The following is a 25,790-nucleotide window of genomic DNA, read 5'->3' on the forward strand; positions in this document are numbered from 1 at the left end:
CGTTTGTGCAATGCTATTGACATGGTTTTTGAATGGCATCCAATGAATACGAGATTGGCTAACTCAATGAGTGTTGTCCTTCCCAAGCCTAATATTTAAATTTTCAAGAATAGTCTACGTTACGAAGGCGGCAAAATATGGAATAATTTGCCCTCTAAAATACAAAATGCACAATCCATCGACTGTTTTAAAAACATGTATAAGAAAACCTATTTCAGCAAATTATGAATAAAATCATCGTTGTTTCTGCTCTTTTTGCTTTAAATTAAATTGTATACTTCATGATATAAGTTTATTTTGTAGTGTGATAGAGTTTTGATTTTAAATATATTAGTTGTTTATTTGATTCCATTACTGTGTTTTTATATATTTAATTAAATATCATGTAATTTTGACTTGGTTTTTTCCGAAGATTAGGGTCACTAAATAGTCGTATCATGACTTCATGAGTATTCTAACAATTCTCAAAATATATGTGTGATAATTTTGTTTTAAGTATAAGCTTTTAATATTTAGGACCAAGATGTAAACCAGTCCTTTCTGATCTTGTCATCCTGATCAAATATATTCAAATAAATAAATAAATAAATAAATAAATAAATAATGCTCACAAATTAATGTTCGGCTCTTCCCTGAACTCGACTTTCTCTTTAAATAAGGGCATTGGGGCTTGAGTAGAAAACGAAAACGTTTAAATGTCCTGCACGTAAGATGAAATAACAATCCCTCTAACAATCCACAAACACGAACTCATAGATTTTCTAAAGAAATTAATTTCATGGCAATTTAAATTTTTATTTTTGACTTCTTATAGTCATTTTAATTTCGCATATTTCCAAAGGTAATGGAAAAGCTTATGCCAATTTCTCAAGGTGTTTTTTTGAATATCTGCGGTCGTGTAAAGGCTTGATTTATATGATAAACAATATATATTTTACATAAAGCAACGGGGGAAAAGGGTTATAGAGATTGAGCAAAGATCATATAATATACATGATTTAGCAGCAGAATTCTTTGTTTATATACTGCACATTATCAATTCATAACATACCGAAGATTTTAATACAATATCCACTTATTCCTATTCTATCATTGGATTCCTACAATTGTACTGGCCTGTACATGTATATGATAATTTGTATGAAAAGAAAGGCACAGAGTGGTCGATTGGACTTTGATTCATGGCTATATTCACATTGCATATCATAAATGCAAATATAATGCAAATAATATATAAATAAAGCTTTCGAACCTTGTATTGTAAATCATTAACTCAGTATATTTACATTTGGCCTACTACGATAACAATAATAAAGATTTATTAAAATATTTGTTTACCAGGTCTATATTCGAGTGTTGCAATCCGTTTGCTGCATTTATATTATTGTCATAACTTCAAATGGAATGGTTAATGTACACCATCCTCAATGTAAAAGGAGCCCCTTAGGAGCAGCAGCCGTTCTATAGGAAAAAAGGCGCTTTGGGGCTCAAGCACGTCCAGGTCTTATTAGAGCCCCAACTCTCACATAATTTTTTTTTTAAATCATAGAACAAAATCTTCTAGAACCACGCCTGTCATGATAAAAAGGCAAGGCCAGGCTTCACGTAAGTTTTTCCATTTCATTATTAACAAAAACGGAATGCCTAGATGTAATGTATTCTAATTATAATTAACTATATTGAAACCTCTAACAATAGTTCAAGAGGAAAAATGATGATTATAGATTTTGAAGTGTTTGCTAGAACCCTAGTCAGTATAATCACTCAAGAAAATAAATTTGCTTTCTGATAACGAAAGAACTTATGTATTCAATTGAATTCAATTCAATTCAACTTATTTCGTCCAATAACGACTTGCAAATTCATTGTGGGATTATATATATATATATATATATATATACAGTGCGTCCCAGAAAAAACGAAACCGAGAAGTATCGATGTTCTATCATAACTTAACCACAACTATAATTAATGAATGATACATATTTGGAAAGCTTAGAGTCTCCTCTATCATGTGATGCTACTCAGATGATGCATATTTCACGCATGAGTGATTAAAAGCAATTTGAAGGAAGTAAACCAAAAAGACATTTGGCGGGCGGTATCTGAATTGCGAAGAAAAATTCACATTTCTAGAAAGTTGAGTTTATGCCCTTTCATATGACACCTCAATCAGGAAAAATGAGTGAGGAATGACAAAGTTCTGTTTGTTTAAAATAGTGCTTGCATTTCCATAATTTTATTAAACGAATTCGTATTCACTGGCTGCCCGCCGTATCAATAAACGAAATTAACAAAAGACTTAATTCCGTTTCGTTGACAATCAGCCGTAGACGAGAGTCTTCATGCATGGCTGATTGTCAACGAAACGGAGTTACATGTAAGTCTTTTGTCAAATCTGCTTTTTGCTACGGCAGGCACCCAGTGAAAAAAAATTCGTTTGTTAAAATTATGAAAATGTAAGGGCTACTTTAAACAAACAGAACTTTGTTATTCCTCACTCATTTTTCCTGATTGAGGTGTCATATGAAAGGGCAGAAACTCAACTTTCTAGAAATGTGAATTTTTCTTCGAAATTCAGATACCGCCTGCCAAATGTCTTTTTGGTTTACTTCCTTCAAATTGCTGTTAATCACTTATGCGTGAAATATGCATCATCTGAGTAGCATCAACTGAAAGAGGAGACTCTAAGCTTTCCAAATATGTATCATTCATTAATTATGGTTGTGATTAAGTTATGATAAAACATCGATACTTCTCGGTTTCGTTTTTTCTAGGACGCACTGTATATATATATATATATATATATATTTTTACATTAAAAACATTTATGAAGACATATAAAGCATGACACTGAAATAAGAAATATTTGCATTCAAAATCCGTGAACAATTTGAAAAAAACATAACTTGATATATCGACACAATGCACAAAATATACATAGTAAAAAAAGCCTCAAGATTTTCAACATAACGTTAGTAAACAGAACCCCAATCCCTGCACCCCCCCCCCCCCCCCAGGAAATCGTCCCAAGCCGGTACACGCCCGGGTAGACATGAGGAGAGCAAGAGACAGTGGGAAATAACAAGAGACAAAGAGAGACGAAGAGAAGAGGAAGAGAGATAGAGAGAGAGAGAGAGAGATGGAGAGGGAGAGGTGGAAATTCGGTGACTCCAAACGAAATTGAATGCAACAAGTTTACAAATGAAACGGGAGAGGGACGAGTTGAGAAAATTTGCTCGACCATGAATGCACGTTAATGATATTGATTGCTGCTTTTTCGAAATTGGCCAGGAAAAACCTATACTAATAATAAGACACAGGAAAGGACAGCCCTATAACCTGTTGAAGACATGGATATATATTGCACATAGTGAGGACAGTTTTTCATTCATTCATGCATGTCAAGGATATACAAAAGACTAGTTTCGCAACGTATTCAAACCAAATGCACATGTTCCCGCGAGGCGCCCGGACAAGAATGACTCCACCCACCTACCATGAGCGACCGCAACCCGAGAGGCAGAGTGCGAATCGCACACACTAGCCGCTACTGTTTATATCTGCCCATAATGTTATAATTACGAAACCGGTCCATTAAAAAGCGGCGCCTCTTTGCGCATATTGACACAAGTTTTATGTTTGTGATGAATATTCTTATATGTTTACTTTTACATGACAACGAACTCAGCAGCACAGCACATGGCACCGGGCATAGCAAGTCAAAGTTAAATTGCATTCAAACTGAACGGCCAAGTTCTTAGACATTATAGTTAAATGGTCACCATTTCAGGTGTACTATATTTACAGTTAACGTGTGTTGTTACAGGCTCTAAGGGAAAATGAAATGAAAGAATTAAGTATCGATTTGTCCTGCATTTAGCAGACGTCGTTTGCCTGATCTCATCCAGCAGAAACATGGATGAAGGGGGTTTTGGGGATCCCTCATGATATTCTTAACTTTTTTAAGAAAACGGATAGAGCAAATATCATCTAGACTGAAATTTTCACCAACTATTTGACCTGCTTGTTTGAACAACCTTTTTATTTGGTCACACTTTCTGAAACTGCATATTATTTATTTCATTTATATACAACATGTGCTTTAATTCAAAATCATTTTTATAGCCATATTTAACACGCTGCAATCGGACCGGCTTTAAAAGTAACAGAACCCCTCGTCCTATCATCACAATGTGAGACGGCAGAGCCTTAAAGGTGCATTGCCGTTTGGTCTACAACCAGTTCGTCTACTACCCAATTAGTCTCTTCTTAACTTTAACAAATATTTAACTTTTCTATGCTCATTCGGAGGTCGCTCAAACTTTCACAAGTTTGTTTTTCTCATTTGTCTGTCTTTATTAAAACGAACTTGATAGGGTCATTGTACAGTCTCAAACGTATGAATAGTCTAGCTTTTCACCCACCCTTAGTACATTGGCTTAGTAGGGGATCGACTGTTTTTGGTTGGTGTACCAACTTATAAAACACGTTTCGTCGCCCCTGAATAGATGGTATATAATCGATTCTCGCATACGATGGTACTGACGTAGAACCACACTCTATGAATGTGAGACTTCGACCTAAACAAATAACCCCACTTGAACGTGCCACGTTAACTGCAGAAGCCTAGCCGTTATAATTATATAGTAGCGCATCGATTTCGCTATCCGATATCTAAGCACAGGGAATAAGTCAGGTAAGTTTATATATACTTATGCTCTATGATTTCGGTTCCTAAAGTAAATGACATAAAGTGGTCAGAAAGAGGTATTAGGAAACGACCTGCTTTGTCATAGATAAACATGGATAACACATAAACACACCGATTATTGATAACCAGTCTATACTAAGGTATACAGATAGTACATGTAGTTATGTTTGTAAGTGTACACGGTGAAGTGAGGATAATAGACACGCGTGTAACTGTGCAAAATGTGTGAAATAGTCTTCGATTGTAAAAGTGATACGGTAGCTTGCTAGTGAGAAATCTTAAACGCTCTATGTACTCATTAATAGTTCTACAGTTACATCGCACAGTGTCTAAGATTTGTCAACAACTATATATATATATATATATATAAGTAAAAGTATCCAATTTGTATCCATTTCGCTGTCAATTAAAGAGACTCCATGCTGCCAAAAGGGTACATTTTAATGCAAAAAATGTACACGAAAACTATACAATACTAAACTAAGCCAGAATGAACATGAAAAGTTGTAAACCTATTTAGAATTTAGTGTAGAGTTCCCCTCATGCAAGATGGGGGCACTAGCACCCTAAAAAGTATTTTTTTTTACTGTGATTTGGCTTTATTTCTTCTTGATTTACCATCACTTAAATGTTTGTCAAAGCTCCAGATTACTGGGGAAAATAATTATGTTTTCATGACTCTCATCTGATGTGATCTTTTGTAATTCTTTTAATTGTTTTGATGCAGTTGTTATTTTATTTTTCCCTTTCTATCACCACCTTACCATTTCGTATCACTAGTCCTACGTAGCTGAATTTGTTTATTTCCTCTCGATTTTTGTCTTCGTTTGTATGTCAATGGCAATTGTTTTGTTGTTGTACGTTCTGCTGCTGCGTTCGTAATGTATCACCACGTAATTAATATGTTATCATAGAAAACAAATGTTTAGGAGCGAAGATCTGTACATTTTGACCTTCCCCGAAATATCTAAATTTAAAGTAATTTACCATCCTGACTATATAAACATTATCTAAATAGAGCATGATAATCCGTAGTCAATGTCGATTTTGACGACATCTTTAAGGAAAAGCCATGGGAATTGGGTGCACAGTTAACGAAAACGCCACATAAGGAAGAAATTACATGGGAGGCATTGGATATACTCAGGATGTAGCGAAAAGACAAAGAGCGTCGACGGAAATGGAGGCGTTGAGGTACACACTATTAAAAGCTGGATTTGTCAACCTGGCAGATCAATATCTAGGCACTCCTTTTCCCGGTAAGCGAAAATCGGCACGGTGCAATTTTTCTGACTAGATTCTTTTAAGAAATGCGGTTCATACAGAAAAAGAAAACATTATCTACAAGTTCGAAGCAAAAAATGGTCATGTAAATTTTGTTACGTTCAGGTTTAATATGAAAAGAAACTGAAGATGATTTTTGAAGAAAAAAAATCGTGTCGACGTCATGAGCACTGTGCATATTTGTGTCTACTATACACAGGTCTTTAGCCCGGGCAGCAACGAGAAACAGTTACTGAACCTTCACCGGCTACCATGGCAGCGGCAACCAACACAAGCAGGTAAACTAATAACTTGGTACAAAACCTTTGTTCCATAGAATCTCAGTGTATTCGGGTTACACGAACTTTCGAGAATAATCAGGCCCTGATTCCTGGATGGTCAGGTGTAACGTTTGTAAACATTAAACATAAACTTTATATCAAGGCATTTAAAAAAAATAATGATTACTTGTATACGATTTACAAGACTTTTCCTGAATACGGTGGTATGTTTCAAGGAAGCATGTGTAACCCGGCAGCCCATACCCATCGCGGAGATCAAAAGGAAAGAAGCAGGCTCAACGTTTAACCTTTAAAAGCTAATGATAATGAATATAGAGTTAGAAATATATTACATTTAGATATCTTATGTCTTAGTTGTCAGTGCAGTCATGATAGTACAAACAGAGAAGTCCAATTTTAACCTGTATGGTTTGCCACATTTTCTTTCAACTCGCACAAATATCAAATACTCTAACCTCCTTGATTATCCTACTTTTACTTTTTCACGAAAGATGAGTAAAATAATGATTTTATCAGAATTAAAAAATTAATCGTATGTGACTTCAGTTATTATTAATTTTGAAACGATTTTGTGATTGAAAAAAAAGGAAAATGTTGTGATTACACAAAGTGCAGACTATTTAAGGATTAGAAATATGCCCCTCGAAGAATATAATTTTGCACAATAATCGGCCTTTATTTATTCATGCTTCAATATATTGTAGGTCGAACAGGAGAGAAGTGACGAATGAGGAGATCACCAGGTTATCCAAACTATTTACCTGATGGGAAATATAACGAGCTGTGCGAAAACTTGGGATTCGGCTACGACTACGTACAGAATATAAAGAAGAAACGTTTCATGGACCCCACGGCTGCTTTCAAAGAAATATTGCAAGAATGGAAAAACAAGGGTGGATTCATGGAGGATCTTGATGCAGCTTTAATAAAAGTAGAAATTGGAGGACTTGTATCCAAGTACAAGAACTAGTCCTGGAAATGAGGATGTAGGATACCTGCCACTGCAACCAAATTAATTACCCCTGTCAATTCTGTACACTAACCGACTAATGAGCAAAGGGTTGTACGTCACTCGCTCGTGCGACAAATGCTCTGCATAACATTTCAAGACTAACTGCACTCTGAACTTCAACCTTGGACCATGAAATATGTCTAACCTCAACCCTAAATCTAACCCCAAACCCGAATAGTAGTCTTAACCATTTATATTTACCTTTTGTGAATTAACCCATTGCTTACTGGAACCTGGTGGTCCATGTGTAAAGCATTATGGGAATAAGATAACTCCGTAGTAAACAGGTTAAAGCCTGTAGCAATGATCGCAGGAGCACGTGTCGGGAGATCGGCTAGAAATCGACCATAAGCCACCACAACTGTATTTGCTTTACGTTATCATAGGAGTAATTACTCCTTTTCCATATCAACTTTAATTAGTCTTAGTCCATATTCTTTCACTTGTGTTACAAAGATATAAAATTGTAAACGCTTATGCATTCAATTGGCAAGCCTTATTTGTACAATGTCTTATACATTTACACCTTTTTATATTTAAATTTACATAATGTCAAGTTACATAAAATTGTTACGATTCCATCAGTATTTGTATTGCATGCTTAATATGTTACTTTAATGTGAACGAAAATATAATGTCCATCATGAATTTGTTTATAGTTCAAAATATGTTACTTATGTAAAGACGTCAGCGTCAGCGAATACTTTTATAATGAAATAAATGATGATCATAGTTACGATTACCATCGTTACGTAATAAATGATTTGGTTCTTTACCTGTTCTTTAGGACTTCAATATAATTTTGTAATTTGAAAAATGCAATCCTTTGCTTTAAAACAGTGTTTAGATTATTTTCATCACATGAAAATATAGAAATAAAGAAATTTTAAATGAAGGCGGAGTTCATTGTAAACAAATCTACCACACTGTAGTATCCGTAAGAAGAAGGTAACGAAATCCAGAAAGAAAAACCCTTTCGTCTTTATGGGGGAGATAGCAATTTCAATAGAGAGCCATCAACAAGTTTTAGAAAGGGGTTTATCTCAAGTCATCGGGTGTTCTCGTCGGTTAAACAAACTTTCTTAAATAATAAAACCCTGATTCCCGGAGGGTTGGGTGTAAAGTGTTTGAAATTAATCCCTCTTGTTGCCAAAGTGCAGCTATAAGTTCAGCCGTGAGTAAGGACTTGAGGGCGCACCAGGAATAGGAATGTACTTTACTCCTTACTCCTTACTCAAAATCATAAGACACCTAGAAAAAATACAAATAAAAGAACATTAAATGCAAAAGATCAAAAATATCACAACCCCCCTATTAAACAGGCAACACTGCTTAATCCTTGATCCACTTTCTATCCTACTTTTTAATTATTGATTAATTATCGCAACTTCTGACATCGGGTCATATTCCAATCCTGAAATTAGATACTAATTTCAATTCCACCCTTAATCGTTATCATTTCCCCCGAATACATGTATCGAAAATCCCTAAGACATGAACGAGGAGCCACTTTCTTAAGATATGGTCACAACACGAAAAGGTAGCCTGCTCGGCGACCGGACGGCGGCCTCCCGGGCACCGCTTGCTTTTGGGGCGTCGCTCGGTCGCCGCTGAAGTTTTAGCGCGGAGTTAAAATTTGGGCGGCGCCTGCTCACTTTCACTCGCCGATTATTACCCTGGCTTTAACAAGGCGGCTACTGCGGCGCTCTGGCATTTGAAGGAATTCATTAGTGCCGCAGCAGACTCGAACCCCAACCATGTGATCCACAGTCCAGCGACGTATCCACAAGACAACGACACCTCTACTTGCCCAATGAATGAAACATAATAGCCCATGCCATCATCAAAATACTGGGAGATGTAGGGTATAAAAAGCTATCATTAAAAAATCATGATAATTATGCTGTAATAAACAAAAAAAAATGAAGTAAACGTTTTGTGGTTAGGGTGTCAGGGTAAGAATATAGGATTTCGAATTCAGTTTATCGTTAAGAGCAAACCTAAGTAATCTCTAAAAGCATGGTTATGTATCATGAACCTATTCATAACATATAAAGTAACACCTAGCAGGTGATCATTATTTACCATGAAAATATAGAGCGCCTAGAGATTAATTATTTTCTTTCATGATTATTGTTTAAATAAGGGCATTGGGGCTTGAGTAGAAAAAGAAAAGGTGCAAATTTTTCGCACGTGGGATGATAATTATAAAAGTATCTCTGATCATTCTAGGAACATGATTGCATACATTTTTTTCTTCAAGAAATGAACTTAAGGGCAATTCCAATATTCTTTTTGACTTCCTATAGCCATCTTAAATTTAAATATTTTGAAAGGTAATGAAAAAACTTATGCCAATTTCTTAAGATTTGTGTTGAGTGTCTGCGATCGTGTAAAGGCTTGACTTATATAATAAACCATAATCATTCTATATAAAGCTTATAATTAAAAACAAAGTTATAACGATTGAGCAAAGATCATATGATATATGATTCAGCCGCAGAATTCGCTTTTTATACTTCAAATTATCAATTCTCAACATGCCTTAGATTTTCATACAAAATCCACTTACTCCTATGTTATTATTGGATTTATAAACGTATATTATACTATGTATGGAGAGAAAGGCACAAAAGAGTTCATAGGACTTTGATCCATGGCTTTATTTACGTTGTATATCATAAAAGCAAATATGATGCCTGGAATATATAGATGAAAAAAGTCAATGTAAAAATCGCACCTTAGGAGTAACAGCTGTTAGAGAAGGGAAGGGATCGCTTTGCATGGGGCTCAAGCACGTCCCAGTATTCTAACCCCCTCCCCCCCCCCACACACATAAATGTGATTTAATCTTTAAAAAAAACAATCTTCTATAACCGCGCCGGCCATAAAAAAGAAGAACCAAGACCAGGTTACACGACATTTTTGCCATTTCATTATCAACACACATTGAATGCCTAGGTGCATATTTTGAAAAGAATTATATGTATTGTATTATAATCAGAATGAAATATATTGAAAACTCTAACAATAGTTCAAGAAGAGCAATCCTGAGTATAATACGTGAAGTGTTTGGGAAAACCCTAGGCAGATCTGTTTGAATATAACATTCTGCCTTCTGATAAGTACATAACTTTATATGTTTCGTGTTATGTTATATTGCCATATTTTACACGTTGCAATCTGCCCGGTTTTTAAAAAACAACAGCGCCCCCTCTTCATGTGATCACAATTTAGGCGGCAGAGCCATGACGATGAACTGCCGCTTTAACACTCAGTGTATGTGAGATTGCGAAATGAAAGAACAAAAATCCCCGTTTCGAGTCAAGTACACACTTATATGCAAGTGTAAGGTTGACCGCATAAGCCTATTGAAGCGTCATACATTAGCACTTCCATTTCGTTATTCAATTCAGAAGGACAAGGCATAAGTCAGGTGAGTGTGTATTATGTTTTGTGATTTCGGTTCCTAGAGTATTAAGCAATACAAGATGTCATAATGAGATATTAGGACAGGAATTGTTTTGTCAAGTTATAGACATAAACATACCTTTTCAGCTTCTCTCTTGGCCACTTTTGATTTTGCTCATAGATGTGTGGTCATCTCACAACAAACTCGAACTACTATACGTGGGACCACTATTTTGAAATTTTGCGATTTCCGGAGTCATTTTTGCTTGATTTGAATAAAGACTCTTTATAAAGGTAACTGAATATGAAAATTCACCATTTCTTTACGGAATTTCGTCACTGAAATAATCGCTTGATGACATCTTGGTTGGATTTGAGGACAATATTTACGGGAAACGTTATCACTACGAAATCAGTAGAAGTTCGCCGGTCGGTGAGCGCAAGTTAAAAAAAGGGGACAAATATGACGGATTTTTAAAGTAAAGTAGGGGGTACCTACATATTTCCCTCTATATTGGAACTTTACACATATGTTAATCGGGAGTTCCTCGGTTGAATGCCTTTTTTTTAGTTCAAGCGGAACTCGGTAAGGCACTAAAAATGTATTTCGATTTTGGGGTGTTTTAGTCGAAACTTATTAACGACTATCTCTTCAGAGGTTGCCGTGTTAAAGGCATGTCGTTCCATAGGATTACGTGTTAGAGCGAGGTTCGAATAAGGGTTTGATAGACCCGCGAGTAATGTGCATAATGTAATCTGAAAAACGTAGAAGTTATACTGTAAATTCGTCTATAATACTATACTGCTTGCTATTTTAAAATGGTTCATCGGTATCCTAAGTATTATGTACTTCTAAATAGTTATACAGATAGATCATATAGTGCCTAAGATATGTCTACAACTATTTGTAAGTAAAAGTGTGCTCTTGTTATGCCGCTGTCAATCGAAAACACTTCTTGGTGCCAACAAGATAAATGTTGATGTTTGAAGGTTTGCATGGTGGTATGATTAATCACGGAAGAGGTTTACGGTACACCATGTGTAAAGTCCTCGAGGGACAGTCAACCTGTCCGAAACGTCGAGCCTACTCTCTTGCTCCTGCTCTACAACTCTACTCGCCTACTCAACTCTCCAACTCAATCCAGTCTTCTACTCAAACCTCTCATCCTGCCTACAACTTTCTGGTTTACAGTCCTTTTCAGGACTATACTCACTTCCGAAAGATACTCTTCCTTCCAACCTCCACTTTCTCGCCTTTTCATCTCACTTCTATTTTCTATCTACTTTCCTCAGTCCCTCGAGGACTTTACACATGGTGTACCGTAAACCTCTTCCGTGAAGATAAATGTTACTAACTACAACGTACACAAAACTGTAATATACCATATTGACCCAGAAAGCACATGAGAAAGAATTTTATTTTGAGTGCATAAAAAGACATTTTAAACCTCCACAGTATATATTGTTAAATTTTCCTTATGCAACATGTATTATTTTTAAGTATTATTTCTCTGGGGTTTGGCTTTATCTCTTCTTGGTGTACACAAAATTAAATATTAGTCAACTACTGCTGCTGCCATTATTTAATACCATGTTATAAACAAGTTGTCATTGAGAAAACCCTATTGGCGAAAGTTCCTGTATTTCGACCTAAGGAGCATCCTAAATTCGTGTATTTTGTTGTTATCCTAACTATATAGATAACTAAATAGAAAATGAGCTCCGCAGGCAACAGAGATTTTGACGAAATCTTGAAGGAAATAGCCAAGGCCCTGCATAAAAAAGAAGACATCGATAATCTCGGAAAAGCCTTAGGATTTGGGACCGGAGATATTGGTCGCAAAATTGACGAAAACGCCAAACAAGGAGGGAATTATATGGGAACATTGGATTTGCTCAGGACGTGGCGAAATAAACAAACACCTTCGACGGAAAATGCGGCATTGAGGGAGGCACTATTCAAGGCTGGATTTGATAACCTGGCAGCCCAATATCTAATCACTCCCGTAACAGGTAAGAGATTCTTTAAATGCAATGGATCAATGATGCACTTGATACAGACAAAAAAGAGAATCAGAATTACAAATTAAAAATTAATTTGTTTGCACTGCTTGAAAATTTCAAACAGATCATGGACATGATAATGGGGCGGCACAACGTCTGATTGTAATCCGATTGTAAAGCTTTTGATAAAAGCACCACAAGGTAGTCGAATATTTCTGAGCAAAACTTGATGTTTTGGCCGCTATGTGAATGTATCTAAATGACTACATCAGGTTATCTTTTCCATGTATGCTTTGTCAAATGTTATATTTCAACAAATCTGATTTAGTGAAATACATGTCGAAACTATTATTTTCAACAAAGGTTCTTATGGTGGCCATTCTCTCTGACGGGAAAAAGGGAATTCATGGAAGTCAATGGTAATTCAAAATAAACTGTCTCTGAACCTCTCATTCATAAAAACAAGAAAAATAAATTGCACATTGGTCCGTTTGCATTTATGTCCTTTCTTTCTGTATGTGCCAGAAATCTCTTAATTTAGTCCCATTTAACAATCGTCAGTCTGCTAGAATAGTTTAGGTCAAAGTAATTTAATTTTCTTTATAGACTTGGAATACAGGAGAATAATTATGAGAGGTCAAAGTTATCATTTTAACTTGTTCAGAATACCCTCCGCCCATATTACTCATACAAAGTTACACTTTTTCTAAATATCAGCATAGTTTCAGAATTCAGTGAACGTCCAACAGAAAACCATTCCAAATATGAAAATCATAAAGACCATCTACCATATTTAATAAATGAAAAATGAAAGAATAATATACACTTGTTTTAAATAGTTTTCGATCGTGTTTTAGTTTGAACTCTTATTCGTATAGAGTGAATGTAAAACAAGAATAAACACAGTCAACAAACGATACGGCATTTGGCAGCATACATAAATCTGCATTAAGAACCAAAAAAAAAAAGAGTAGTTTCTTGAGTCAGGTACACTTTACACTCGTGTAAAATGGATTTGCATGTATTTGCAGTTCCCTGTTTCATAATACTTTTATTAATAACAGGTGTTACATTCTATATTAATTATGCTTACAGTCTTTTAAATGCAGCGATATCATTAACTTATAACAGTAATTGTAACGTGTACACTTGATAAGAACACTGTATGAAACAGCGTCCAGAGTTCGGTTAATATGACACCAAAATCACCCTCTCTCTCTCTCTCTTTCCACAGTTGATATTCCAACCATGCTGCCATCGTCTACCGTGATACAGGGGGCGAGCTTGAACAGGTACAGTCTTTTCATATAATGCAAAAAAGAGAACAATGCATTGTACGCCCTTTTCCTTTAAGGGGATATTTCCAGATAAATTCAAAGAAATTATGTTACAAAGATTACAATGTAGGCCCTACCACACACACACACCAGCACTATCTGACCCACATTCACACACACAACTATATTTATATATATCGTATATACACTGTGAACATATATATATTACCCGTAACAAAGGGAAGATTTGCAAACACTAAAATCCACGTCAAGTTGGGTTGGTATTCATGTGTGTGCATGTGTATGAAGCAGCAGCAGTAGAGGATGTTTTACATGTAGTAGTAGCGGTAGTGGTAGTGGAAGTGGTGGTGGTGGTGGTGGTGGTGGTAGTAGTAGTAGCAGTAGTAGTAGTAGTACATATTAGTACATAGTAGTAGTAGGAGTAGTAGTAGTAATAATAGTTGTATTAGTAATAGTGATATTTATAGAAGCAATAGTAAAAGTAGTAGTAGTAGTATTAGTAGTAGTAGTAGTAGTAGTAGTAGCAGCAGCAGCAGCAGTAGTAGTAGTAGTATATAGTAGTAGTAGTATATAGTAGTAGTAGTAGTATAGTAGTAGTAATAGTAGTAGAAGGACTAGTAGCATTAATAACACACCGTATGTTATAGAGGTGGCATAAATTTGACTTATATCACACTCCATATTTTTTTGTTAATACATGTATGTAGACTTATATATTATTTTGTGTAATTGAGCTTTAAACTGACAATTACATTGGAATATATGCTTTTATTTTCATGCTTTTATTTTCATGCTTTTTGTTTCAATAAATTAATGTGGCCCCCTATCTTGTAACTTTATTAATGTCTAGCCCCAATGTATGTATAGTGCAATGAAGAGATAAGCGTCTTGCTTGCTGGACCTTAAAACTTAGTAGTATTATTTGTGTGACTACATCGGTTAATAAATAAGACCTACTTATAAAATCTTTTTTGTTGTACTAAATCATCATTATAAAAGTAAATACGAATTTTATTGTGTGTGTGATTTACCCATAGAACGGACCCAAACGTTACGGAGAAGCAACTACTGAAACTGGCAGGTTGCCTCCCTGCAAACTCCTACACGGATCTCGCCGTTCACTTAGGCGTTAGCTACACCGAACACGACAATATAAAGTTGCAAAATCAGTCATCACTAAAAGATGCTAATTTCAAAATGTTAATGAAATGGAAATGCAGAGAGAATGGTGGAAAAGTGAGAGATCTTGATGAAGCTTTAAATAAAGCTGACTGTGGGGGGATTGTGTACAAAGATGTGTAACTATTTCATGGTATCCACAAATGTATGTATAATGAACGCGATTGCAAAGACTATATTGACACATCAGCCGAAGGGATTTTCAGAAGCCTTAGTCCATCACCTATTGAAATGTGCGAACATTACTGCCAGTGACATATTACGTAATGTGAACCTGATTTCAGTTGGACAAACAATGCGATATTGAATTTACCCTTAAGCTGAATTGTCGAAAGTCTTTGCGGTCTCGTCGACATGGTTAAAGGTAATACAAAGTTTTGGTATGGGGTCATGAATTTGGTTCAAATGAACATATTGGAAGCATATGCGATCCTACAATATTCAGTGATCGTTGTCGCGGTTGAAATCGAGTCTAAAGTTATGAAATTATAAATAATTAACTCTTTATGCTGTATAGCTCCCTCTCAAGGTCAAGATATTAATTAAGCTTTAAAATAATCTTTCTTGACGAAAATCGACGGACTAGCTATTCCCGTTTGGAAATTATATATCACAACTACATATTCAGAGATTTTCATGGTCGCAGTTACTATTGTACGGCCGTAGGCGCTATTTGAAATTTATCAACATTTACCGGGAGCACCGGTAAATTTCTATATTCCATTTTTCTCGAAAGCAGAAGTGTTTTAGGGGCTAAATTTTCTAGTGCTCATAATACATCCACAGGGGCATCCAAATATATCAAAATTGTAAAGAATCACTATCCACCCAATTTTCAAAATTTCCCAAAACTTTGTATTACCTTTAAAGTAAAACATTAGTGTTGGACTTCTGGGAATACCGGTAATACACATTTGCCATGGATGATTTGCTTTTTTGTAATAATCTATATATTTCGCTTGCCTATTCCATCCATTTTAGTTTACTCTTCCCTTAGTACTAAATTTTCTTTTCCACTTTTAAGACCTCATTATCTGAATCACATCATTTATTCTTGTTAATGCTTTGTAGATGTTTTCATGGTACTTTTCCACATTGTGATTTCGTTGTGAATCTACTCAAAGGGCTGCAGTACATGTCTTGAAACGACACCTACAATATTGCCAATCCCATGGCAACTAACAAATTCAGTTATTCAGATCATTCCTTTTTTTTACTGCTATTCCAGAGGTGACAAATCCAATAGTTATACGCCATAATTATGTATCTTTATATTCACAATAACATTCCACATTTAAAATTATATTTCATTGTACATAGAAAGCGTGGGATTAATGATCACAAATATATAACGCTTGCTAGGTTTCATTAAATAACAAGTAACACACAAATGCTTCAAATTGTGTGTCCTGTTACCCAATATATTAGCAGGAACTCCGTTTTTACATCCTTGATATGTTATGACTCCATGTAATATAAGTTCAATGTTCATATTTTCTTAAAATTGAATTTAGGAAAAAAAAAAATTTGAGAAAGAGGTAAGGTTCAGGTCGATACAGAGTGGTGGGTTAGGAAGGGAGTGGGACGCGGGGTGGGGTGCCAGAGCAGACTTGGTTTTGGTTGTTAACGCATTATAAGGTAAGGTGCTGTGTTGGGCAAGCAAGTAACGCAACAAATTGTACCATATTGCTGACACTCTTTACTTCCCAGTAGGCCAAAGCTATGTGTTTAGGTGGCTCGGGGACGCAGGGGATACCCCTCTCGTTACTGATTAACTCCAACTTGTATAACTGTAGTTACAGGTTAATCTTGAAACTTTGGAGATCAACGAATAAACCAATTTAAGCATCTAAAGTTCACTTGTAATGATAATGACCTTGGCTTAGATAAATACATTCATATAAACTATCAAGTCGCGGAAATATTTAAACTATGATATCTATCGCACATCATAATATGGTGTCAGTTGTACGCCTTTATATTACGGTAATCATGAATATGACTATTCTCGATAATCCAGGTAGTATATTCAAACGCTATAAACAAGTCAACTGAACTTGAATAATGTTTCAGCTTGTGACAATTTACATCTACTCAAGGACGCATGTTTATAACCTCTGATGTTTTACAAAGTTTTGTGCCTTCCTTGACATTGTGTTTTTTTGAATTGGCAATAAATTGATTTCTCTTCAAAATTCATTTTTGTTATTGGACTACATTTCATTACAAGATAAAGTGAGGAAATGTGAAAAGAAAAAACCCAGAGAAATTAGAGGGTACTGGAGTGAGAGAGAGAGAGGGGGATAGGGAGAGAAACAGAGAGATAGAAAGAAAGATATTCATCCGAGAGTCATGCTCATAATTACATATGCACGGTTAACAACTAAATCATTTATTACAAAAAAAACTCCCTTGTTAATTGGATGTTGGTGTATTTTTCGTAGCTCAGGAACGAAATGTGGACTTGTTGATACATCAAGACGAAAACGTTAATATGTCACATTCTCAAGAAAGATAAATGGGGGCAAACCAGTTGTTTACACACTTAACAAATGACAAAACTTGGTAAGGGCATTAATAATTTAGTTGTTGTAATTGTAGATCTTATGTTATTGTCCATGAAGCCAACTAACTGTATGTACCCCTTAAGAACAATGTGAAGGAACTTATTTCTTATTTTGAATTTATCTACATAATGAAGTGAATACAAGTTGGTCATTGCTTCAATAAAAATATAATAAGCCATATATAATGAGCCATATGCAAAATTGCCTGTTTATTGGTTTTCAAAGCACACTGGGAAATTTCATTTTTTTAAATACATCTTTTCACAAGAAATTGTAAATGCTTGTCATTTCTAACCATCGACCATTACTGGAGTGTACACAAATCGTATAAGGGCTTTAAAACGCGTTCACATAATATGTGAAGTTTGTCAACTTGGCCTTTGAACGAGACACGCTAACGCTGCGGCTGCTATGCGGCTGCGTGTACGACTGTTCGTTTGAATATTACAATAAATAATACCTGTGTATTCTACGTATTTAGATAACCTTTGGGTCGGGTTTAAATGAAATAGTAATATGCGGTCCAATAATTTTCTGGGTCTGCATTCCCGTCTTTTGAGGCCTATTTTTAGTTGATCTGCCGCGTAGCGTAGCAGAGCATCTATTAATTTCGTGAGAATCTATTTATAGTTTGTCCTATTCCAACAAAATGTACATTTCCCGGAGAGGGGTGGGGGGGGGGGGGCAGACGGGAAGGCGCACCTGCCGGTCTCTGGCTGCATCACATCAGCTAAATAGAGCCTTTGTGGTATACCCTCAGCATTGTTTCACTGTGCATACACAGCGACTGGCAAGGCTTTGTGTCTGCAAACTATCAGGACATCTGTTTTAATAGTACAAGTAGGCATGCATGCAGCTGTAAAAGATAGTATACTTGTTTGCGGGATCATGTTTAGGGACTTTCCCCATACTTTCACAATGTGGGCCTAGGTCGAGGAGGTCGGTGTTATTTCCTGTTATTCTGAACTCTGGTGATCTTTCTTTCCTCATCAGGGAGCAGATGTCACCTCAGAAGATCTAGGGACCAACATAGTCTACAAAGGCCCAAGAGATATTTTAGAAAAGAGATAGACAGAGAGAGAGAGATATGGTGAGAGGGAGGGGGAAGGAAGACAGAGAAAGAGAGAGGGGGAAGGGGACAGAAGAAGGAATAGGGGAGAGGGAGAAAGAGAGAGAGAGAGAGAGAGAGAGAGAAAAGAGTAAAGAAATATTTCCTCTGACAAAGTCTACGTAGTCAGAACAATTTAATGAATATGTATCACAGGAAAATAATCAGGCGGCTTCAAAATAGTGTACATAGATTTAATTGAGGGTCATCTGCTCAATAATGTACACACCAATAAATGACACAGCAACATGATTTGGATTCAATATGAAATAAGAGTATAACAATAGATCATGTCATTGTATTTATCGTTCTATTATTATACCAACAATCCATCAATAATTTCAAGTTCCAACATTCAATATTTCCCAAAGAAAATATACATTGCCAGCAATGACTGAGTCATCCTTCGGGGTATTATATAACAGCAATACTCCACCAACTCTAGCCCGGTCTTTGTATACATCAAGTAAATTGTTGGATTAGACTTAGTTCGTGAATACAACCTCTCTCTGTTTCTGAGGAGGTGAAACGAAGTACCCCGATGTACGAAGTAACCCAGTGCTGCGGTGCATGAACTGCGAAGTCTGTCTAACCTGACCGGTATACGACCGCAACGTGCGTGAACTTGAAGACTAGCTGTGAGTACGTTGTCTGAGCGTGTCGACTACGACTAAGAGCACCAGTCCGTTGATAAATGGAAAGGGTTATGGATACGAGCCCAGCTCGTCCCTAAGAAAAATTATATCGAAACAAAATAGCCAACCAATTTACCAAAATAGACACGAACCAAAATAGACACGATCTAGCCATAACGATATTCATCCTAATAATTTACAATTATCATCACAATCTCTCTACAGTCTACAGCTTTGCTTCACTGAAAAAAAACAATTCAAGCAGACAACATGTATAAACGACTGTGTACAGTTCCTTTCATCTGAAAATTGTAAAATAGCATATGTCTTTGATATATATATAATCATATATAACTTCTCAGTACAATGAAATTGTTATACCTATAATACTGTAAGCAAATAAACTAAACAACGTTAACTCTTCATTATTCGACATGCGAGCTAAAACTAATATCCATTATCTCATAGTTCACAGAAAATAGCTTTCTCTTTATGAAATATAAGGAATAACCTTCCTTTCTGATAATTACAAATAAGGTAACAAATTCAAAGGGAACATTTCTATAACTTACAGTTCAGATGTCGAAACAATGAGTCTAGATGAGGTGAGGGCTGTTGAGGATTCTGCTGCCTTGTCCTATAGCGAATGTCCGCTATCCCAGCAGCATGCATATAGCCCGTGGCTGTTAAATTCACTTTCGTGGCCAACACCTCTCCTCATTTACTCCAAAATCAGACCAAGATCAGATAGGGCTGATCCTTTCAATATCGCCAAAGCATTCTGACTAAACTGCACTAAATCTTCAACCCACTTTGGTTCTCTCAATAATAAACCCCTTAATGCCAAAACTGTCCCATCAAAATTCCTTTTAATGAATCCTTTATACAAAAAAATCCTATCAACATTCTCCTCATCCTTTCCACACACACATACAAAGAGAACACTTGCTATACTAGAGAACCCCAGTTAGTTGACCTAGGTTTATTTTCTGCCTAAATTGCCGCCAAACACATCCATTAAACTAGCACATGTCTATTACATTATCTGCCTATACAACTCGACAGGGTCATAATAGAATGAAAGAAAATCCAGTCAAATTGTGACACACGTTTACATCTTCATGGAGAGTATGTGTGGATTAGTGTCTTGTCAAAAGGCGTTAATGCAGGGCTGGGATTCGAACCTTCACCCCTATGATTAAGAGTAAAGTGGGTGAACCACTATATTGAGATACTCTGAGGATTCGAGAAACACGATCGCAAAGATTTTTCAAGAAATCAAATTAACTAAAAGGAACATTTTAATACCATTGCTTGAAACTTCCTACAGTCATTTTCTATTTTGAAACTATTTGTAAGATGTTTTCATGAAGTCTTTGTGACCGTGTTAAGGCATGATTTACCTAAAGCCCCTAGATATATCGGTAATAGAAATTTATCAAATGTCATATATACAGTTTAAGGAGGAGACGCGATAGCTCAGTTGGTATAGCCGTGGTCTTGTAATCCGGTGACACGGGTTCGAAACCAAGACGATGCTCTAGTAGCCTTTGGTAAGTCATTAATCCTCCCTACCAGGTCCCTCGGAGAGGACCTAAAGCCGTCGGCCGTCTGGTTTCTTACTTACAAGCATCTATGCTTTCTTAGCAGTCGGGTACAATAACCATCACATCACATTACATTATTCAGCCGCAAATTTATTTTCTTTTTAACATGTCAATTAGCAATGTCTAACATGCCTAAAGAGAGCCCATTCGAAATCCACTTCATCCGATTTTATGATTGGATTTCAACAGTGACACCTGTGTATATACACCGCCGACAGGGAAGGGGGGGGGCTGTTATGAACAGGGGTCTTTATATACACGTTTCTTTTAAATTCATGTTTCAAATCATGAGATCTTGAAAGACAGGTGGTCTTTCTGTACAGGTGGTCGCTAAAGCAAGTTCGATCGTTAATGATAACGCTTATTAATAGGAATGCACAAACTGATTAACAGGACATTGATAAATACCTATATTCACGCCTTTTAAAAGCAAATATAATTTAAACAGTTAATATATATAGCGATTTCCCTAATATTATTGCGATAAATGTGATTTCTCAGATATTTTTTTAGCGATCTGTCTTCAGTAGCGATAATCCGTTTGATTCATTCGTTGGGACATGAATTCAGATGAAATTAGAAGCAGTACCCAACCGAAAAATATTTGACCCCCCCCCCCCATCCTCAACCCACACCTACATAATATTTGTTAATTATTGAAAGAAACAAATCTTTTAAAACTGCGCCTGCCGGAAGTAATAGAAGACAGGACCAGGTCACAATGTATTTTGCCATGTCATAATCATAATCACTCCAGATCTGCTTAACAATTGAATTTACTTTCTGATATCTGTAATATATTCAGGAATATTGCTTTGTTGTTTGATGTTCAAAGACACACTACTATGCCAAGATCTATTAATCGGAGTAGCTTGTTTAAAGTTGTTACTCAATAAATACCATCAAAATGTAATCACCGCATCACGATTTATTTATTGGAGACTCCAGTATATTTCAATAAATAAAGAACCTACATTTATTTCATTTTATGTTTAAAATGTGATCTCATTACAAATCGTATACATAATAGAGCCATATTAAACACATACAACATCCCGTCGTCCTCTCATTACAATAAATTTTGGTCTACAACCAGATCGTCTGCTACCCTCTACTGTTCGCTTCCCGCTTACGATGGTACTGGCGCACAAAGGCACCCAGGGTATATGAACAAAGAAAACCCGCTCCATGTCACGTACAGGCTTCTACGCATGTGCAAGATTGACTGCAAAAGCCTACTATATTATACCACATCGATCTCATCTCATCTTACGGAAAATATATGAGTCAGGTAAGTGATAAATTCCTATGTTCTATAATTTCTGCTCCTAAAGTAAGCACTAGAATCTGTCATAAAACAATATTAGGACAGGACCTGCTTTGCCACAGAATTTTTTTTTTTTAAACACAAACCATGGAGTTACTGGCCATGTATTACATGCACAAACACACCGCTGATCGACAACCGCACAAACGATACCTAGGTACATGTATATAGTACATGTAGTTCTTTTGGTTGCCAAGGCTCGATATTCGCACAATCGTACAGGATTAAACGCCTGCATGATGTAGCTTTTAGAACGCGAAAGGAATAATGTAGTTTCGTTAATAGTGCCATACTGCTAGCTAATGGAAAACGGTTAACTTCACTAGCTCAAGTATTACATGCTTCTAAATAGTCATACGGATATATCACAGAGTGTCTAAGATATGTCGGCTATTATTTGTAAGTACAATTATGCTTTGGTTATCCATTTCGCTGTCAATCAAAAACACTTCTTGCTGCCGAAGAGATACATTTTAATAAAAACAAAGTATACAAAAACTGTACTATACCGAATTGAGCCATGCATTTTATTATGCGTGTCTAATTAGGCAGTTTTAACCTCTTCAGTATTTAGTGCGGGGTTTGGCTTTATTTCATCTTGCAAATCTTGGGGCAACAAAGCTGCAATATCAGTCAAAGCCCCAGGTTACTGAATATGAAACATCAAAAGATGTTTTTACGTCTCATCATTTGTGATCTCCTCTTGTAAATGAAATCGTGTTTGTGTTGTTATTGCTGGTACTGTATGTTAACGTCATTTACGTAGTTTTGTATAATCATCACCACTTTATATATTTGTGTCATTTTTCGTGTGTAGCTGAAGTTGTCGGTTGCATCTTACTCTCAGCTTTTCCCGTATATTGATATTGTCGAAAAAAAATGAAGTTGTTATTCCTGATGCTGCTACTGTCATTATTTATTATCATATCTTAATGAAGTTGTCGTTGTCATTGGAAAGCAATGTTGGAGAAAATTCTTGCCTTTTACGGATACTTATGTATTGTGAATTTTCTTCCTGACTATCACTTAAATAACTAAATACAGACCGAGCTCCGTAGTCAACATCAAATATGACGAGATATTGAAGGAAATATCAGAGGCCCTATGCACAAATTCAGACATCAATAATCTCGCGCCACTGGAGAAAACACCAAAGAAGGAGGGAATTATATGGGAACATTGAAATTGCTCAGGAGTGGCGAAATAGGCAACCACCTTCGACGGAAAAGGCGGCATCGAGGCAGAACTATTAAAACCTGAAACTGAAAACATGGCAGACCAATATCTAGGCACTCCCGTAACCGGTAAGAGATTCTTTGTATACAATTGTTCGTGTGTACATTGACTGTATATTCAACAATGATGTGTAATCGTCCATGACCTAGCATCGTTTATCCATTCATGAATGAACCTACATTCAATCAGCAGATGTATGAGATTTATTGTATAATTACCAACGCACCTCCTCTCTCTTTTCCTGTTCTTCTCTGCAAGTCACAGTCTTTTTTAATGCATATTTCTTTTTATTGTTGTATCTAAGTTGAGGACTGCGGGCACGTCAAGCTACTCTGTTTATTTCTGTAGCCCTCCTGCATTTCATGCATGTTAACTATGCCATCAATATATTTGTTTAATCTCATTTATCATCTGTATAAAATTATATACACTTAAAATATTGTATCAAACCATATTATGTTCATGAAATTGTATGATGAAAAAAAGAAAAAAAGATGCAGAAACCAATAAATCAAATCAAATCAAATCAAATCAAATCAATTGTTCAATTATGCGTTTCATACATAAGAAAAGAGAGAATTCATATTTCAATACAAGTATTTTGTTGGCACCGTTCAAAAGTTTAAAAGCAGATCATGGACATGGTAGTAGAGCAGCATAGCGTCAGATTTCAGCACAAGTGTGCATCTTGTCCTAAAAGCTCAAACTTTGGCACACAGGTAGTCGAACATTTACTATTAAAGCAAAACTCGATGCGCATAATACACTGCAAATTTGGCCTTTGGGGCCCGCTGTGCGAATTTTTCAAAATGACTCCTTTTTCATTTATGCTTTATCCAAAATGTATATGCTTCAGCAAATATCAGTTAGGGAAATAAATTTATGTCGAAACCATTATTTGCAATGTTCAACCAAGAACGTTCCTCCATTCGTATAGTAGACATTCTCTCTAATAGGAACAAAAAAATAAACGTAGAAGTCAATAGTAATTAGAAATAAACTGTTTCTAAACCTATAAACTCTAATTCATACATCACAAAAAGTAAATAACACATTGCTCTGTTTGCATTTGTTTAATTTTATGTTTCAACTCTGCAGAAATGTCTTAATTTAGTCTCATTTAACACTCTTCACTGTGCTAAAATATTTCAGGTCAAGTTTATTCAAATCTTCTTCATAGACCTTAAACTCGTTTTAATTATTATGAGACATTCAATTGAGCTACCCCCTAAAACAGTTTTATGTTTTGTCTATTCTGGTTGATCATGGAAAAATAAATAATCAGAGTAATCAGGATTCCCTAACCTTTCTCATGTTACAGGTAAAACCACTTTTTTTCCTCTCACCGCCCTATCCTATTACTAGCACTTTTACTACTACTACTACTACTACTTCAACTACAATTCATACTACTACTGTTGCTAATATTACACAGAAAGTTAATACGAATCTAAAGTTATTATTTCATTAATATTGGGATAGAATAAATACGAACAAGAATAGGAAAATGTTCAAAAGCAATTTGCTCCTATCCAAGATATCAAGAAAAACAAGACGGTATTTCGGCCTTTTCCATTTCTACGTTTACGCAATAGGACACAGGAAACCCTTTTCCTCGAATATTGGTGTTCATAAAACAACTGCTGTGCCACTACGAGTCCTTTCAGTCAAACCTTTATTGATGCTTGCAGAACCTTATTGATCTTCTAGAAGGAGCATCCCGTTAAGACCCAATGTTTAATGTCATGTATATGTAAATAATTATCATGACATTTCTACCGAAAATTCTCGGAAAGATAATTGATATTCGGATTTTTGTTTAAATCATAATATTTCTTCTAAGCTCCAATTTAGTAAGGGGAAAGCCATTATACTGCACATGCACTATTGGCTTTATTGAGAAGGTAGTTCGTGCCATGAACAAATCTTCTCATATGGTTTGCATTTCCTTGGACTTCCAGTCTCCAAGGCCTTCGACATGATTAGCCACTATTAGCAACTTATGGTGTACGGGGGTTGGCATTGGAGTATTCAGGGCTATTTTACGAATAGAAAGCAGTGTATAACTTTAGATGACAACTCTTCGGCTCTTTGTAATTTCGATTTTGGTGTTCCACAAGATATCAT

The 25,790-nt window shown here is 35.9% G+C and overlaps 1 protein-coding gene and 1 long non-coding RNA gene across 2 annotated transcripts; both read left to right on the plus strand.

Moving 5' to 3' along the window:
• Positions 1 to 4,651: 4,651 nt before the first annotated feature.
• LOC115921482 lies at positions 4,652 to 7,831 on the plus strand. Its single transcript, XR_004062895.1, has 3 exons — positions 4,652 to 4,699; positions 6,198 to 6,276; positions 6,984 to 7,831. It is a non-coding gene; the product is annotated as an uncharacterized LOC115921482 (long non-coding RNA).
• Positions 7,832 to 10,645: 2,814 nt separating this feature from the next.
• Positions 10,646 to 15,588, plus strand: LOC100892994. Its single transcript, XM_003728104.3, has 4 exons — positions 10,646 to 10,727; positions 12,403 to 12,715; positions 13,941 to 13,998; positions 15,042 to 15,588. Exons 2-4 carry the CDS (start codon positions 12,418 to 12,420, stop codon positions 15,304 to 15,306), a joined length of 621 nt encoding a protein of 206 aa, XP_003728152.1. The 5' UTR covers positions 10,646 to 10,727; positions 12,403 to 12,417; the 3' UTR covers positions 15,307 to 15,588.
• Positions 15,589 to 25,790: the final 10,202 nt, after the last annotated feature.

This window comes from Strongylocentrotus purpuratus, unplaced genomic scaffold (assembly GCF_000002235.5).
Source record: "Strongylocentrotus purpuratus isolate Spur 01 unplaced genomic scaffold, Spur_5.0 spur5_scaffold_1, whole genome shotgun sequence".
Classification (NCBI taxonomy): domain Eukaryota; kingdom Metazoa; phylum Echinodermata; class Echinoidea; order Camarodonta; family Strongylocentrotidae; genus Strongylocentrotus; species Strongylocentrotus purpuratus.

What these genes read in the sequence shown, in the direction of transcription:
- LOC100892994 (XM_003728104.3), top strand. Translation starts at nt 12,418, where the DNA reads ATGAGCTCCGCAGGCAACAGAGATTTTGACGAAATCTTGAAGGAAATA. An exon ending in TCTAATCACTCCCGTAACAG is followed by an intron (nt 12,716 to 13,940) that starts GTAAGAGATTCT and finishes CTCTTTCCACAG; the next exon opens with TTGATATTCCAACCATGCTG. An exon ending in CAGGGGGCGAGCTTGAACAG is followed by an intron (nt 13,999 to 15,041) that starts GTACAGTCTTTT and finishes ATTTACCCATAG; the next exon opens with AACGGACCCAAACGTTACGG.